Source organism: Salmo salar, chromosome 20 (genome assembly GCF_965601325.2).
Source record: "Salmo salar chromosome 20, fSalSal1, whole genome shotgun sequence".
NCBI classification, from domain to species: domain Eukaryota; kingdom Metazoa; phylum Chordata; class Actinopteri; order Salmoniformes; family Salmonidae; genus Salmo; species Salmo salar.
The window spans coordinates 15,045,950-15,060,308 of record NC_138310.1 but is presented as its reverse complement, the minus strand read 5'-3'; the positions used below and the strand labels follow the sequence as shown (position 1 = coordinate 15,060,308).

The 14,359-nt window shown below is 41.7% G+C and overlaps 1 protein-coding gene and 1 long non-coding RNA gene across 2 annotated transcripts in view; both read right to left on the bottom strand.

Annotated features, from left to right (window-relative positions):
- Positions 1 to 478: 478 nt before the first annotated feature.
- LOC106580072 (hibernation-specific plasma protein HP-55) lies at positions 479 to 3,577 on the bottom strand. Its single transcript, XM_014160688.3, has 5 exons — positions 3,427 to 3,577; positions 1,988 to 2,698; positions 1,423 to 1,690; positions 1,152 to 1,299; positions 479 to 907 (listed from the first exon to the last, which is right to left on the bottom strand). The coding sequence occupies exons 2-5, from the start codon at positions 2,688 to 2,690 to the stop codon at positions 710 to 712; spliced, it is 1,317 nt and encodes a 438-aa protein (XP_014016163.3). The 5' UTR covers positions 2,691 to 2,698; positions 3,427 to 3,577; the 3' UTR covers positions 479 to 709.
- Positions 3,578 to 6,215: 2,638 nt separating this feature from the next.
- The window catches only part of LOC106580074 (nicotinamide riboside kinase 1), a 36,403-nt gene continuing 28,259 nt past the window's right edge, over positions 6,216 to 14,359 (bottom strand). The window contains exons 3-9 of the long non-coding RNA XR_006760863.2: positions 8,532 to 8,622; positions 7,606 to 7,654; positions 7,223 to 7,382; positions 7,014 to 7,085; positions 6,771 to 6,877; positions 6,516 to 6,599; positions 6,216 to 6,342 (exon numbers count right to left, since the gene is read on the bottom strand). This is a non-coding gene — a long non-coding RNA (nicotinamide riboside kinase 1). The remainder of the gene's footprint in view (positions 6,343 to 6,515; positions 6,600 to 6,770; positions 6,878 to 7,013; positions 7,086 to 7,222; positions 7,383 to 7,605; positions 7,655 to 8,531; positions 8,623 to 14,359) is intronic.

Genomic DNA, 14,359 nt, shown 5'->3' with positions numbered 1-14,359 from the left:
GTTCCAGGATATAATCACTGCCACCTGTTGAGGTTAGCATAGGGCTAACATTTGCCATTTTATCTGATGGAACCAGCTTCAATTTAGTGTTCTGTCACGTGCAAGTAAATTAACGATTTGAATTGGCTGATAAACCGTTTCTCCAGCTCAAAATGTGTACATTTAAATGGTTGCTTATGTTCGCAAATATGGCCCAACAGTACTCACAGAATGTCTTCAAAAACAATACAACATCAGTGTGTCCTCAGTACCTCCAGTCTGGTGTCAATCACTATCAACAGATATGAGAATAATCCAGAACATTCAGCATCAAGTCTAGTGACCATCAACTGCACCTTGAGTGTCACAAATAGAGCAATTATGTATATTACAGAAACTCCAAATATGCTAAACATTGTGTTGATCACTTAACTAAATATGAACTTTGGTCATCTTAAATTTCCCCATTACAGTAAAGATAAAAGGAAAGACTGGCAGCAAATGGTGATATGCATTTAGTAGCTGTAAAAATATCCACCAAAGTGAATACAGAGGATTTACACGCTTGTTAGTTTTAGCTTCCCAGGCTAGATTGAGCCAGAGAAGTTTGGATGGGTTTTGTAACAGCAGCACAGGCAAAGCATGTGCTTACGCTTCAATTTGCGATTATAGACCACAGCTTTTATAGAGCACATGTTTTCTAAAACACTGGTTTTACATAGAACTGGTTTTATTTGTTGGCTGGGTTGATGATCTTGCCCATGAAGAGAATACTCTTGGTCTCCCGGTCCATGACAATGACCATGAACGGACGGTCAAACTTCAACACAGGGGTGCGTCGGAAGGAGAGGGGCATGAGGACCACACCTGTAGCAGCTGCTGCAGTCGCTCCAGCCTCATCCACATCCAAGGAGGCTTGGTGCGCCACCTGAAAACAACCACACAATGCAGTCTGATGTACAGTAGATAGGCCTAGTTCACATGGTTCACATACAATATGTTCTAGGGCAGTGGTTCTCTTGGGACCCCTGGGGAGCCACAGAGAGCTTTCAGAGGCTCCCTGAAAAAGCGAATGAATTGAAAATAACGGCAATATTGAGGCCAAAATGTATCATATTTCATGGAAGAATTGATTGACAGGCGTTAAAACACAGAGTGAAAATGTTCCATACCTCTGAAACAGCCACCTTCAGATCCTCTGATATTCCACTGAAGTCAGCTCTATTACTGAATATGTCCAGCATTCCCATTCCACTCAGGACATCCTTGAGGGAGTATGTTGTGGTGATAGACATCTTGGGAACATGCACCTGGTATTCGCTAAAGACAAAATTGGACAGGAAGAAGATTTTACTTGCAATGCTTGTGATATGTGGTTGTTTCACCCACCCAACGTTCATTAGTTCTATGAGAGTGATGCGTCCTGATTGAGACCGGTCATACCTGGCCTTCATCCACCTGTGCCACTTGGTGATGTGGTTCTGACCTATGACCTCCTCCAGCCTAGTGAGTCCCTTCTCTGGTAGCGCCAGCATCATTGACACTGACTCGTTGTAGTGGAGCTGCAGGACACTGGTGGAGATCTCCTGGTCGTAGTAGACGGAGAATCTCTTCTTCACGCTCATCATCTGGACCGGAACAGTGGTGTTGTCATCCACATGGAATGTGTCCTCCTTTGTGTCTTTAGAGTCAAATGGAATCTCCCATTTTCCTTGAGAATTAGAAAATCGTAAAATATTATGATGATGATTAAAGGTTACCAGACTTAAAAGCGGTAAATCTGAGGCAAAAAAAATAGAATCTGAGGGAGACCTGGCAAGACTCAGCAGGAAATACAGCCAAAAAGTACAGTGGCATCATTAATACCAACACCCAGAGACAAAAATACATATTGGCAGAGTTAGGAGGAATTACGTGTCCACAAGGTCTGCATCAATCAAATACGTGAACTCTATTACATTTTTTGCTTATTGTTTTTTTTGTCTTATAGTTTGCAAAATCCTCTTACCTTTGAAGTATATGTAGCTGAGGAGATACATGACAGTGGTTGGGTCCAGATCTTTGACTAACTTGTCTATCTTGCCTCGAGTCTTTTCCCCCACGTATTTATTGATCGTTTCAATGGCCACGGCCGTGTTGGTGAAGTCGACAGTGAAACCCTCTGAGAGGTAGAAGCGCTTCATGTCCTTGAGGAACTCAGGATGTGGTTTGAAGGTGTTGTGCAGGAAAAGTGCACTTCCTATGGACAGGTCCACTCCGTTCTTCTGGTTGAGCTGTGTGAGTATGGTCTGGAAGGCCTGGTCCACCTGTTCTTGTGTCAGTAGGCTGCTGTTGAAGCCCAGACCAGTGAAGAGCTGCTGGTGGGTCTGACCCCTGGCCCCCACGGAAAGAGCAGCCAGGGCCAGGGACACACTCAGTGGGGAGAAGAACACATTTTTGCCCTGGTTGTCAGGCTGAACCACCAGCTGCTTGTACAGGCTGAAGGCAAACCCCCCATTACCTTGTACCACTGGTTTGGTACCATTGTCACCGGGCTCAGGGTCATGATGCCCGTGGTTGTGGTCTCGCCTGTGCCCGTGGTCGTTATCGCGCCCGTGATCATGGTCAAGCCCCTGACCATGGTGGTGGTCACCTCCGTGACCTTTATGACCTTTGACCTCTCCTGGGCAGAGCACTGCCATGACGATCCACAAACACAAGGCTGTCCTCATCTTGGTAACTAATCACAAAGTTCAAAAACGTAGCATTACTCAATCAATTTTGTTTCGATTACACAATAGTCACCACATTTAAAGGTAGATTCAGCAATATGACAGATGCACTAAAAAAGTGTAACAAAGGTGTAATAACCAGTGGGTGGTAAATTACTGTTTAGAAATACATGATAGTTCAATTACCAGAGAAAAATTATACTTCCACACAGACCGCATCAAAATATTTATTTTAAGAATAAGCTTCACATAGACACCACACATTATTAACAGTCACACTATTACATCACTCTGTACCCCTGAGGTGGACTAGTAAACATGGCAGGGTCTAGAACGTTCCAGTGGAGACAAAGTCTTCATTGAATCAAAGAACACTGTACATCTCAAACCTGCCATTGAACTAAACTGTGTTTTTATCTTCCCACATCAGTTTTTATCTTCCCACATCTGTTATGTTTATTCTGTGGTCTCCAGCACTGGTCCAACAGAGACTAGCTTTTCAAACTCTTGTAATTTAATGTTTCCTGGAAAATATTTGTCTCGTTTTTATTCATTTTGGAAATCAGAATTTTTTACTCCTAGTCAAGGTAAATAATACCTTTAGTTTATCAATTAGTGGGCCTCACACCAGACAAATCCAGTGAACCATGTTTGGAGATAACAATTACAGTGCTATAGAGCCAGTGACCAGTAAAAGTCTCACAGTGCTAGAGATAGATAGCAGTACAGTACTCACCTCTATAGACAGCAGCTATGGGCTCTTTGTACCAAAATCTGTCTATATACTCAGGATCGGGTGGTGTCCTTCATTTGGGATTGTCAGTGGTTGAACTTTGACATGTTTGTTTGGTACTGGCAAGCCCCCATATTTGAACAGTGTAATGATTGCCTGCATAGGAGGAGTGCTGACCACAACATTGTTCATTTAGAATTGGCACAGGACACAACTTTAAAACACATTTATATTGTAAATGCAACTACGGACATTGGACATCATCAATAATTAGTTGGATGATAACACAGTAAATGATAGCTATTGTGCAATATTGCTCTGTTGTAGGCTCTGTTGTTCTGTTTCATTTAGTTATTTTATACAGTGGGGGAAAAAAGTATTTGATCCCCTGCTGATTTTGTTTCTTTGCCCACTTACAAAGAAATGATCAGTCTATAATTTTAATGGTAGGTTTATATGAACAGTGAGAGACAGAATAACAAAAAAAATCCTGAAAAACACATGTCAAAAATGTTATAAAATGATTTGCATTTTAATGAGGGAAATAAATATTTGACCCCTCTGCAAAACATGACTTAGTACTTGGTGGCAAAACCCTTGTTGGCAATCACAGATGTCAGATGTTTCTTGTAGTTGGCCACCAGGTTTGCACACATCTCAGGAGGGATTTTGTCCCACTCCTCTTTGCAGATCTTCTCCAAGTCATTAAGGTTTCGAGGCTGACATTTGGCAACTCAAACCTTAGCTCCCTCCACAGATTTTCTATGGGATTAAGGTCTGGAGACTGGCTAGGCCACTCCAGGACCTTAATGTGCTTCTTCCTGAGCCACTCCTTTGTTGCCTTGGCCGTGTGTTTTGGGTCATTGTCATGCTGGAATACCCATGCACGACCCATTTTCAATGCCCTTGCTGAGGGAAGGAGGTTCTCACCCAAGATTTGACAGTACATGGCCCCGTCAAATGATGCGGTGAAGTTGTCCTGTCCCCTTAGCAGAAAAACACCCCCAAAGCATAATGTTTCCACCTCCATGTTTGGGGGTGGGGATGGTGTTCTTGGGGTCATAGGCAGCATTCCTCCTCCTCCAAACACGGCGAGTTAAGTTGATGCCAAAGAGCTCCATTTTGGTCTCATCTGGCCACAACACTTTCACCCAGTTGTCCTCTGAATCATTCAGATGTTCATTGGCAAACTTCAGATGGGCATGTATATGTATTCTTGAACAGGGGGACCTTACGGGCGCTGCAGGATTTCAGTCCTTCACGGCGTAGTGTGTTACCAATTGTTTTCTTGGTGACTATGGTCCCAGCTGCCTTGAGATCATTGACAAGATCCTCCCGTGTAGTTCTGGGCTGATTCCTCACCGTTCTCATGATCATTGCAACCCCACGAGTTGAGATCTTGCATGGAGCCCCAGGCCAAGGGATACTGACAGTTCTTTTGTGTTTCTTCCATTTGCGAATAATCGCACCAAATGTTGTCACCTTCTCACCAAGCTGCTTGGCGATGGTCTTGTAGCCCATTCCAGCCTTGTGTAGGTCTACAATCTTGTCCCTGACATCATTGGAGAGCTCTTTGGTCTTGGCCATGGTGGAGAGTTTGGAATCTGATTGATTGATTGCTTCTGTGGACAGATGTCTTTTTTACAGGTAACAAGCTGCGGTTAGGAGCACTCCCTTTAAGAGTGTGCTCCTAATCTCAGCTTGTTACCTGTATAAAAGACACCTGGGAGCCAGAAATCTTTCTGATTGAGAGGGGGTCAAATACTTATTTCCCTCATTAAAATGCAAATCAATGTATAACATTTTTGACATGCGTTTTTCTGGATATTTTTGTTGTTATTCTGTCTCTCACTGTTCAAATAAACCTACCATTAAAATTATAGACTGATCCTTTCTTTATCAGTGGGCAAACGTACAAAATCAGCAGGGGATAAAATACTTTTTTCCCCCACTGTATTTATATATGGTGGTCCTCTGTGGCTCAATTGGTAGAGCATGGCATTTGTAACGCCAGGATAGTGGGTTTGATTCCTGGGACCACCCATACAAAAAACATCTATGCATGACTGTAAGTTGCTTGGGTTAAAGCGTTTGCCAAATGGCATATTATTATTATTTATACCCATGTCTGGTACATTATACTGTTTAACAATGCAATAGTGAGCTGCTACTTCATTGGCATGCTAAGAGCCAAACCACACTTCAGCAACCTTTTAATCAATTAATTTCCTGCCATGGCACTACTCAGGAACATATATCATAGTGTCCATAATATTTTTTTAACACCGCAGTATAACAGAGAAATATACCGTTTTTTTATTTTACCTTTATTTGACTAGGCAAGTCAGTTGAGAACAAATTCTTATTTTCAATGGCCTAGGAACAGTGGGTTAACTGCCTTGATCAGGGGCAAAACAACAGATCTTTACCTTGTCAGCTCGGAAATTCGATCTTGCAACCTCTCGTTTACTAGTCTAACGCTCTAACCACTAGGCTACCTGCCGCACATATTAACTAGTCAAGAGTCTGCACTGCTTCTAGACTTTGCACTCCTTAACTATGTACATAACCATTATAGATTGAACAAAACAAATGTACTTTAGATTGCAAAAATACTTTCTAAGTTAAAAAACTATGTAAACAAGATTTACCTCACTGGAGTAAAAGTAACATGGATTTAACATGAAAGGTTGTTCTGCACTGTGTGTGTGTGTGTGTGTGTGTGTGTGTGTGTGTGTGTGTGTGTGTGTGTGTGTGTGTGTGTGTGTGTGTGTGTGTGTGTGTGTGTGTGTGCCTGTCTTTCTCTTGTGGCTGTAAACATTAGTCTAAGTTTCAACACATCAGTTTCTGAACACATTGTCTCTTTTACTCTTCCAGATTCCAGCAACCGTTTGAGAAATCAAACTGCTTAGTCTTTCCCTGGGAAAACAAGACAACAAAATAAAGTATGATTTTGGAACATTAGAATACTGAGTGCCCTTCCCTCTCATTCAGTTCCCATTGGCCCAATCATTCTGGTGTCTAATCACAAATCAGACTTTGATTCATTTTGAGTAGGCAAGTAACTTCATTTTTTGTAGGAGCAAACTTACCCATGAGACTCTGTATTTCCATGGTTACATCCCCATGCACATAATCCAGCAAGTCCTCCTTTGACTTCAATCCATCCAAAAAGACTGGAAACAAAGCATGAGTGACAAAGAAACATACCTTATGGTAGCATCATAAAGAATGAACTAAGGCAATAGCATGTTAACAGCAATGGAGTGAGGAGGAACAACTACAACGACTATCAGAAACATACCTGGCAAAGAATGATCTTTATATCTACTAAATGAAAAACTCACCAATATCCGATACCATGTCTTCCATCTCTTGCCGGTTTTTCAGGTACCTTGGCCACACATATCCGTCAAAGTACCCTGGCATGTCAGGGGGTGTATACACCCTCGAGCTGTCAATCACAGGAAAGGTGGGCCAAAGGCTTGTTCTTTTCATCAGCCACAGGTTATACAGTGGCCTATCTGAACATACGATAATTATATCCAAGCATTGCAATTATATCGGAGTTAAAAAACTATTAGCCCCACCCTCTCCTCTCTTTGCAGACGTCATAAGGAATTTCAAGGAAGTATCTCTTGTCCATTAATTCGTTCAAGGGCCTGCCAATCAAAACATGAAACAAAAAGCCAGACAAATAATTATTCTCATCATGCAGACAACAGACAAAAGGGCATACCGAGAGAGGGAGAAGGAGAGAGAGACACATAGGAGGAAAGATCCATTTTCTCTTAGTTACCCGTAGTTGAAGATCAAGAAGCCCTCAACGATGAGCACAAACACCTCCTCTCCTACAGAGCATTGTGTTCTCAGACTTTGAGATGCCAGGAATGAGCCGGGGTCCTTCCGCCATGATTCAATCTTGCTCATCATTCTGTCCATGTGGAGCGCATCAAGCACTACAAATGTATCAGACAGTCAAGTTAAAAGTGTTGAGTTCCAAATGAACAATAGCTTTTACTGACTCATTACTTATTTGTAAATGTAAACTTTGGTAATAGGTCACATTGTTTACATTTACAAATAAGTAGTAACTCGGTAAACTTACACTCAATGAGGTTAAACTTTTTTGATCTTCTGAAATGTATCTTCTTGCTGATAAAATAGAAACTCTTCCCCTACCATCATACTGCTTGAACCCATTGCTGTCCACAGCTATCACAGAGTCATCCTAAAGGGAGAGAGAGAAAGAAAAAGACATGACCACTGACACTGAGCCTCTTCTTCCCTATCATCCTTAAACTGACAGTCAAGAGAAGACCAGGAAGAAGTTGAATTGAAGAGACAGGAGGAGGGAGAGGACCATGAAGAAGTTGAATTAAGGAGACAGGAGGAGGAGGGAGAGGACCATGAAGAAGTTGAATTGAGGAGACAGGAGGAGGGAGAGGACCATGAAGAAGTTGAATTGAGGAGACAGGAGGAGGGAGAGGACCATGAAGAAGTTGAATTGAGGAGACAGGAGGAGGAGGGAGAGGACCATGAAGAAGTTGAATTGAGGAGACAGGAGGAGGGAGAGGACCATGAAGAAGTTGAATTGAGGAGACAGGAGGAGGGAGAGGACCATGAAGAAGTTGAATTGAGGAGACAGGAGGAGGGAGAGGACCATGAAGAAGTTGAATTGAGGAGACAGGAGGAGGAGGGAGAGGACCATGAAGAAGTTGAATTAAGGAGACAGGAGGAGGAGGGAGAGGACCATGAAGAAGTTGAATTAAGGAGACAGGAGGAGGAGGGAGAGGACCATGAAGAAGTTGAATTAAGGAGACAGGAGGAGGAGGGAGAGGACCATGAAGAAGTTGAATTGAGGAGACAGGAGGAGGAGGGAGAGGACCATGAAGAAGTTGAATTAAGGAGACAGGAGGAGGGAGAGGACCATGAAGAAGTTGAATTAAGGAGACAGGAGGAGGAGGGAGAGGACCATGAAGAAGTTGAATTGAGGAGACAGGAGGAGGAGGGAGAGGACCATGAAGAAGTTGAATTAAGGAGACAGGAGGAGGAGGGAGAGGACCATGAAGAAGTTGAATTGAGGAGAGGAGGAGGAGGGAGAGGACCTTGAAGAAAGCATCCTGTGCTATGATGCAGCTGTTGGGGATCCGCAGGTGCAGACTACTGGACATGGTCGACTTCCCCCCATTGGTCATCCTGGAGACGTGACAAGGCAAGATTCACAATGACTGAAATCTTAAAATCAGGTGAAGATTTCAGATTCCAGCCTGACATACCAAGCGCAGGTTTCTCGGACACAGATTAAGCCATTGGCATTCAGTTGGATTTGTATACTAGGACTAGGTTTAATCTGTGTCAGACATACTCCAATTACTTTGAGTGGAGTGATGAGGTGTCGCGCCACAGGACAAACCTTTGGTGTGCAATGTGCATTGCTGAAATGTCCACCTGATTTGGCCATCGTTATGCTAATAGGGTTTCCTTGGAACAAATCAATGCATATAAGCCATGGTAATTGTTTAGTTAAATTGTTGTCAAAAGGCTATCTTCTGTACATTTGTACCATTGCCTTCAATGACTGATTATCTATCTATGGGTGTTGCCATATGGCCAAAACAAAAGTGAAAAAAGTATTTATTCTAAAATTAAAGTTAAAAAATGTGAAGAAATCCAATCCAATGTAGGGGGGCCTTGAATTTGTCCTCAGGTGTGTGACATCACAATTAATGCTAATATAAAAGGTTTAATGATTCTCAAATAGACAAAAATATTTTACTCATTATTAGTTACTTCTAATCATATTCTGGAATTTTTATTTAAAAAACAACTTCCTTGTATGAGGATAAACAAATTGTCTCCCCATTACATTTTGAGTAAGATTCACAATAATTTGACAAAAACCTAGATAATTAGTTTATTTGTGTATTATGATAATGTTACCTGCCTCATGCTTTACAATTATTTTTACATTATGTTCAAGACAACACCTTTTTTTCCCCTTTTATTTATTGGCCTCACCCCATAGGACATTATGTCACACCGATGGACAATATACAACAGGCAGTCAAAGGTGATGGTTTAAACATAATTAATGACACTTTCAGAAGTTTCTGACCGCTGTAAAATTCCAACTTCTAAACATCAGTAATGGATGCTCATTAAAAGGTTTTTAAAGTGTACTCTTTCCAATTGAAGGGCCTCGAAAGAGACCTACATTGTTATTTTTCATCACTACCTCCCCGAGTCGGGAGTGGATCATTTTCTGGTGCCTTCCTTGGATGTGGTAGCTTAGGCTCTTCTCCCTGGAATCGAACCCTGATTCCCCGTTACACGTGGTCACCATGGTATGCACAGAAAGTACCATTGAAAGTTGATAGGGCAGACATTCAAATTAGATGTCAGCGCGTCACCAGTCGAGGTTATACACTAGAGTCACCAAAAGCATCTGTGGGGTCCGAGAGTACCCTGCATGGGTTTTGGGTCTGAATAAATGCACGCATCTGTGGTCAGCACTTGTTGGCAAGTATTAGATCTATAATTGCTGCAGTCATCCAAGTAACGTTGGAGCAATCAAAAGGAACCATAACTCATTTAATGAGCCCTTCGCAATTTCACTGTACCGGCCGTGTGTATTAAGACTTGCATGGCTTAATCTTTTAGGCAAGACTGGCAGAATCACTCAGGTAGAACCCAACAACATTGAGGTCTACCTGGCCAAGCAGCGAGGTGCACGGGCACATCTAGTGATGGAGGAGACCGAAGCGCACCCGTGCACATGCAGTGGGTGGCCCCGACCTACTAACAGCCGAAGCTGTGGGAGTCGAGACGCCGCTTAAGAGGTGTTCTGTTGGGAGGGTGTTTGGAGTATAACCCACAATGGAGCCAATGACAATGGGTCTCTGATGCTGGTGGGTAATTGGGTGTGGGATAATGAAAATGTAACTATTGCACTCAGAACCACATAAAATGATGAAAGTTGCAACAAAAAGGTCTTCCCCCTAAAAAACAACTAATCCCTTTGAAAACAGCCTATGTGGCATCAATATGAGACAAACATTTATTCTAGTGTCAAAATTGACTACAAAGTCTGAATATGATCATTTTAGTCATAGTCAGTCTCAACTAAAATGAGTTTGGAACCTCAGTGCATCACAATGAGTAAATTAAGATTGGGTTTGGATTACAATTATGTCAACAAATCATGCCCCCTTTTTCCAAGCTCCACGTGCAAAACACCCCTCCACTGCTTCGCTTCCCTTCACTTAATGGTGATCCATTGTTTCATCGCCCCCAACCAACACTTTCAAAGGATTATGGCCATTTGAGACTGAAAAGCCCTATACGGATTGATCTTGCAATGCATGCTTTCAGCAGGATGCACAGCCAACAACTATGGTTTGCATGCCCTGCCGAAGGACCCCATCATCTGGCGGAATAGGTGGTTGGAGTTCGTTTGTCCCAAGTGGTGGTGAGTATACCGGTAGCTAGACCATAGACTGCTGGTTATGTAGCTGGTCAGAAAGTATTCACACCCCTTGACTATTTCCACATTTTATGTTACAGCCTGAATTGAAAATTGATTAAATTGAGCTTTGTTGTCACTGGCCTACACACAATACCCCATAATGTCAAAGTCAAATAATGTTTTTCGAAATGTTTACAAAACCTGAAATGTCTTGCGTCAATAAGTGTTCAACCTCTGTTATAGCAAGCCTAAATAAGATCAGGAGTAAAAATGTGCTTAACAAGTCACATGGTAAGTTGCATGGACTCACTCTGGGTGCAATAATAGGGTAACATGGTTTTTGAATGACTACCTCATCTCTGTACCCTACACATACAATTATCTCTAAGGTACCCCAATCAAGCAGTGAATTTCAAACACAGATTACACCACAAAGACCAGGGAGGTTTTCCAATACATCGCTTTAGCTATTGGTATAATATATATATACACAGTTGAAGTCGGAAGTTTACATACACTTAGGTTGGAGTCATTCAAACTTGTTTTTCAACCACTCCACAAATTTCTTGTTAACAAACTGTAGTTTTTGCAAGTTGGTTAGGACATCTACTTTGTGCATGATACAAGTCATTTTTCCAACAATTGTTTACAGACAGATTATTACTGATGGCATCAAATAGAAGGCATCATGAGGAAGGAAATTTATGTGGATATATTGAAGCAATATCTCAATACATCAGTAAGGAAGTTAAAGATTGGTTGCAAATGGGTCTTCCAAATGGACAATGACCCCAAGTATACTTCCAAAGTTGTGGCAAAATGGCTTAAGGACAACAAAGTCAAGGTATTGGAGTGGCCATCACAAAGCCCTGACCTCAATCTTATAGAACATTTGTGGGCAGAACTGAAAAAGCGTGTGCGAGCAAGGAGGCCTACAAACCTGACTCACTTGCACCAGCTCTGTCAGGAGGAATGTGGCTCAGTTCGTAGAGCATGGTGTTTGCAACGCCAGCATGGTGTGTGCAACGCCAGGGTTGTGGGTTCGATTCCCACGGGGGGCCAGTACAAAACAAAAATGCATGAAATGAAATGTATGCACTCACTACTGTAAGTCGCTCTGGATAAGAGCGTCTGCTAAATGACTAAAATGTAAAAATGTATTTGGAGTGGCCAACACAAAGCCCTGACCTCAATCCTATAGAAAATTTGTGGGTAGAACTGAAAAAGCATGTGTGAGCAAGGAGGCCTACAAACCTGACTCACTTGCACCAGCTCTGTCAGGAGGAATGGGCCAAAATTCACCCAACTTATTGTGGGAAGCTTGTGGAAGGGCCAAATTTAACAATTTAAAGGCAATGCTACTAAATACTAATTGAGTGTATGTAAACTTCTGACCCACTGGGAATGTGATGAAAGAAATAAAGCTGAAATAAATCATCCTCTCTACTATTATTCTGACATTTCACATTCTTAAAACAAAGTGGTGATCCTAACTGACCTAAGACAGGGAATTTTTACTAGGATTAAATGTCTAGTAGAGTAATTTTAGTTGTGAAGTGCATTAGCAAAATGCAACTTACCACTTGGCTGTCTATTATATAACCCTGTCACAGGCCCTCATGCTGCAGTTGTTTGAGAGCTGTCCAGTTTGCAGCCAAACAAGCAGAATAGGGGACCCTCATCAGCATCATGCACCGCTGTGAGCATTCCTATGAATGGAACAGTCAGCCACAATTTGAGAAGTATCCAGCCAGCTAGCAACAGCTTTCACAGGCTTATCATTTGTACAAATACAGAAGGTAACCCACTTCATTACTTTGATAAATTATGTTTCACAATTGGGTTATCAAATGTATGTAAACTGACATTATTTGTTGCTTATTTCTACTTCTTAGATGTATATAATGTGCAGGGTATAACCTAGCCTGGTGGAACCAGTCTGATCACTTAATTCACCATTCTATGTACCGGTACCCACTGTATATAGCCTCGCTATTGTTATTTTACTGCTGCTCTTTAATTATTATTTTTTATCTCCTACTTTTTTTGTTGTTGGTATTTTCTTAAAACTGCATTGTTGGATAAGGGCTTGTAAGTAAGCATAATCACTGTAAGGTTGATTATTTCACATCACATTTGATAATATCTGAAGTGAAATAGAAAGGTGAACGCAGCGATCTGGTTGGTTCCACCAGGCTAATCATAACCAGCATTCATAATGTAATCAGTGCTGTGCGTGTGTGTGTGTGTGTGTGTGTGTGTGTGTGCCTGTGCCTGTGTGCGTGCGTGCGTGCCCGACAAGCATCTTTGATGAGAGACCAGGGGCCTAATTTATAACCTTTGCATACATTTTCCACTAAATATATAGATTTATAAACTTGGCGCACACCATACATACGCATGTTTCCCATTATAAATTAGACCTCTCATAAAACTGTGCGTGCATGAAGAAGCGTTATAAAAACGCCCATCATACACCTTTTATAGTGACAATAACGCCCTTATTTGATGTATAGCCTACTTTGGAAGTAATGGTAGACAGTATATCTAAAAGGCAATAGCAATGGCGAACTTGATCAAATGTCTTTGGAAGTGTTGGCAGAATGTTTTCTTTTGCAGTGACATTTGACCATTTCTGAAACACAAAAACAATTACAAATTGTTGTGGACATTTAAACAGATCGTTTGAATTCAATAACGTTTTGCATTTACTTTCTCCCGAACCGAAATACTCTTTAAAAATTACAACTACACTAGGCCTACTTACAGTGGTAGCCTACACACTTAAATGTAAAAGATAAACTGTCTGTTCACCTGTAAGATATAAACTCCGCTCCCTTTTGGTTGCATAGAGCAAAAACCTGAAATTATAATAGCCTAAATACAGTGCATTAGGAAAGTATTCATTCAGACCACTTGACTTTTTCTGCCTTATTCTAAAATGGACTAAATCATTTTTTCCCCCCCCTCATCATTCTACACACAATACTCCATAATGACAAAGCGAAAACAGGTTTTTAGAAATAAATATATATATATATATATGCTCCCACATATATGCTCCCACAACAGCTCCATAGGGTTGAGATCCGGTGACTGTGCTGGCCACTCCATTATAGACAGAATACCAGCTGACTGCTTCTTCCCTGAATAGTTCTTGCATCGTTTGGAGCTGTGCTTCGGGTCATCATCCTGTTGTAGGAGGAAATTGGCTCCAATTAAGTGCCGTCCACAGGGTATGGCATGGCGTTGCAAAATTGAGTGATAGCCTTCCTTCTTCAAGATCACTTTTACCCTGTATAAATCTCCCACTTTACCACCACCAAATCACCCCCAGACCATCACATTGCCTCCACCATGCTTGACAGAGGGCGTCAAGCACGCCTCCAGCATCTTTTCATTTTTTTCTGCATCTCACAATTCTTCTTTGTGATCCGAACAACTCAAACTTAGATTAGTCTGTCCATA